At 36.5% G+C, this 4,001-nt stretch overlaps 1 protein-coding gene across 3 annotated transcripts in view; it reads left to right on the top strand.

Moving 5' to 3' along the window:
* Nucleotides 1–3,743, top strand: part of LOC116846134 (zinc finger protein 420-like) — a 29,433-nt gene extending 25,690 nt beyond the window's left edge. For 2 of the 3 annotated variants that reach the window (XM_032819615.1, XM_032819614.1), the window contains exons 7-8: nucleotides 692–1,019; nucleotides 1,526–3,743. In XM_032819615.1, coding sequence (XP_032675506.1) covers nucleotides 692–1,019; nucleotides 1,526–3,127 — 1,930 coding nt within the window. In that variant the 3' untranslated portion in view covers nucleotides 3,128–3,743. The remainder of the gene's footprint in view (nucleotides 1–691; nucleotides 1,020–1,525) is intronic. The other variant, XM_032819613.1, reaches the window with a different exon arrangement.
* Nucleotides 3,744–4,001: the final 258 nt, after the last annotated feature.

The following is a 4,001-nucleotide window of genomic DNA, read 5'->3' as shown; positions in this document are numbered from 1 at the left end:
ATATATATATATATATATATATATATATATATATATATATATATATATATGTATATATATATATCTTTTTTCCTTAAGTCTGGTATTATTATACTGATACTTTTCGGTTTCTATACGAAGAAAAATATATAAGAAAATATAAAACAATCTCCGAGCGATCATGAAACCCTTAAAAAGTTATATCCTCCTTTCGCATAATTTTTTTACAACAAAACTCAAAATTTTTTAATTTAGTGTTCAAAATTAGAGAAATGTCAGACCGATGATTACTGCTTGAGGTCTGACGGCCAAGCCACCGATCGTGTGTGATATTGCCTCCAGAACGCGCGCGCGTGCACGCCCATACTAGAGATAGTTCCTAGTTTTAATCCTTCATAACTTGACTAAAAAATAAAATATTGAAATAAAAAAAATATATTTTAAAGGGGATGAACAATGCATTTATGATTTCTAATCAGAATTTTAAGATAACTTTTAAGATTACTCTTTCTTACAGAAAAACATCAAATATCCCAAAAAAACCCGTTTTATGCATATTAAATCTCAAGTATTATGGAAACTTGATGTACTTGTGAAATTTGGTTTACGAAATCGTTTTCGACATCCAAAAATCTATAAGAAATATCTTGTCTGATTCAAAATAATTTTTGGCTGTAAACAGTGTAATTAATTTAATGGTTATATTTTACAGACACATGGTATCACACCGTAATAAAATGGTAGCTTGTGATGAATGCGGTGAAGAGTTTCCAGACGGACGAGCTCTCGTGAGCCATCGTCATTCGCATAATAAGGATCTGGGTGGCCGTTCCTTCCCGTGCCGTGAATGCGGCAAGACCTTCGGCAGCCGCAGCTCACAACAGATTCATATACGTATTCATACAGGCGAAAGACCATATGGTTGTCGGTTTTGTTGGAAGGCATTTGCCGATGGTGGCACTTTGAGAAAGCACGAACGTATTCACACTGGCGAGAAGCCCTACGGTTGCGCCATTTGTCCTCGAGCTTTTAATCAGAGAGTGAGTTTATCGTTTAGCTATGTGAAAATGCAAATAATAAATGCACATTTTATTAAACAAAATTTTTAAATAGTGATAATTTTATTAAAATCATGTTTTTTATACTTTAATGATGTTAACTTTTTGTGGTAAGAAACAAGGTTATATAATATAGAATCCAACTTGAATTACAACTGTGTGTGTGTGTGTACACGCGCGTGTATATGTCAATGATTACAAAATAATTAACATAATTTCCAAGTAATATAATGTAATATTATTATGCAGGATATGAGATAATTTAAAACGCAGTATTATTGAGATAAAATCATATTATATCCTAAAATATATTATTTAAAATATTTTCGACACACACACACACACACACACACATACATATATATATATATATATATATATATATATATATATATATATATATATATATTCCTATTTCTGAAAATATCTTGAAAAGACACACGAATAATTAGAGATTAAATATATTTATTTTATTTATTATATTATAGGTGGTCCTTAGAGAGCATGTGCGCGCTCATCATTCTGGACCAGATCCTAAATGCGTAGGTAGCGCGACGCCATTTTTATGTAAGGTATGCGGTGAAGCATACGGCACCTCTGAGGAAATAGTAGCTCATATTGTGCAGCATTGCGATGACAACACAGCGTTAAGGCGTCAGCCGCAAACCGGGCCACGCAAGTATAAAAGAAGACGCAAGCTGAAACCTCATGAGACCAATACAATATTGCGCAGAAACGAGTTGTACGACATTATAGAAGGTGGTGATGGTGATGGCGGCGATGGCAGTGTTGGAATTGGAATTGGCGATGGCGGTGGCGGAGGCGGTGGCGGTAGCGATGGCGATGGCGATGGTTGTGGCGGTGGCAGTGGCGGTGGCGGTGGCGATGGCGGTGGCGGTGGTGGTGGTGGTGGTGGTGGCAGTGCCAGCGGTGGTAACGGAGGTTCTGATTCTGAAGAAAATATGAAACGGAAACTTGGTCGTAAAAACAAACAACATAGATCCAATGTTGAGGAAGGCTATCAGAATGTGTTGAAAAGTTTTGAAAGTTCGCTGCAGAATATAAACTCAATCGTTAGTAACTCTAAATTGAATACATCAAAGTCGAAACTTTCAAAAAAAAAGTTGCGCAAAGAGGAAAAGAAAAGTGAGACGCAGGCGTCGAATCAATCAGGCCGACCGAAAATGATCCACACGCAAAAGACGCGAGTGCCGGTGGAGGTAGGTAGCGACGGCGTAAAAAAGGGACAGAAAACAAAAACAATGGTGACACGAACGCCGAAAGTCATGCCAAATGAACACAAAGTAGGAATTTTTCCGAGCGGTGAGCGGAATCGACCACGTACTAAAAATGTTAGTTACCATATTGAGGGCAAACAGCAACTCTCACCGGCGACATTCTCAAAGATGAAGGAGGAAGTAGATTCAACGTCGACACAACAGCAGCAACAATCGCAGCAGCAACTATTGCTGGCTAACATTAAGGTTGAATTAGGCACACAAAAAATAGCGCCTACAGGTGACAGTCACAGGAATAATAACGGTAATATGCTTGCTCTTGTCAAGAATGATTCGCAGACGAAGAAGAAATCAACTGCCTTAAAGAAATCTAAAAGACAGAAACATATAATAAAACAAGAACGCTCGGATACATCCGAGTCAGGTATAGAAGAACAGGAACAGCAACAACATCAAGAGCATCACTTACAATTACGAAACAACAACAGTGTGATGGAAAACAGAAGTGCTCATGCACGAATGATGGAGCATGCAATGGATGGCAGTAACTTAGAAGTGGCCTTTGAGGCGAGCGTCGTAACTGCAGAAGGCCATGAGGATGAGGACGACGATGAGGAAGAGGAGAGCATTTTGCCTGACACCGGGGAAGAAATCGGCAATGGAGATGTTAAACTCAGTGTGAAGGTGGAATCAGCACCACAACGGATGCTGGCTGTTCATAGTGTTATCACACCGGTAGATGATGTTCCAGAGACGATAATACCGGACGCTGTGGAATATACATGCGAAATGTGTGCGGCAGTGTTTTCAAGCCGCGCAGAGTTATTGGTCCATGTACCGATACACATTTGATTTGATTTAATTTGTCCAAGTTGATCAGCATAGAGGTTTGTTCTACTTTAAGAATACTTATTTAATCAAATCGGATACCTTTATCACAATCGATAAGGGTTGTTATTTCCCAGGAAACAACAACAGTCGTTGGTTTTCATTAATCTATCCTATTTCTTCCGCGTTTCCATCTTCCTTTCTACTTACTATATCGTTCTTTCAAGCGTAATGATTTTATCTACCACCCATTATGCCGTCAGCTGCATTTTCCGAATTTTTGTGTTTCGCGTGGTAATGGAAGGTTTATACTAGATGAATAATAAGAAACAAAACACTTAATATCTCTGTTAAGTTTGAAGATAGATAAAAATATCTAAGACGCACTGTTTAAAGAGGTAAATTGTATAATATAAAGAACGTTCCTTTTCTAAATTTCAAGATCGTTTTTTATGGAATTATCGTTTTCTTTTTGTTTTAAATCAACTTTACTTACCAGTTTGCATATAAAAGTAATAAAATTACCGAAAAATAAATATTTTGCAAAATATTTCATATTTTATTTTATGATACTTCTTGATATAAAATATGAAATATTTTATGAAATATTTGTATTTTATCTTAATACTATTATTTATATATATACACTATATATTATATATACAGGGTATAGCAAAAGTACCGGAACGGCAAGATAACTCGGCGGGGGAGCATTTTAGAGAAAAATGTTTCAGACAAAAGTTGTAAGGCTTAAAAAAACGCATTCAACGATAGTAGTTATTTGACATAGGATGGCGTCGCCAAGGTCAGAACAAGGTCAACTTTGCTTTTTTAAATAGAAACACATATTTTTTATTACGGCATTTTATTCAACGTAAAAACGCAAACAACTTTTGCT

The sequence above is a fragment of the Odontomachus brunneus genome, unplaced genomic scaffold (assembly GCF_010583005.1).
Source record: "Odontomachus brunneus isolate Ranch 3 - 2012 unplaced genomic scaffold, Obru_v1 Obru_scaffold_061, whole genome shotgun sequence".
In the NCBI taxonomy this organism is placed as follows: domain Eukaryota; kingdom Metazoa; phylum Arthropoda; class Insecta; order Hymenoptera; family Formicidae; genus Odontomachus; species Odontomachus brunneus.
The sequence above is the reverse complement of the archived record's forward strand: the minus strand, read 5'-3'. Positions and strand labels throughout refer to the sequence as shown.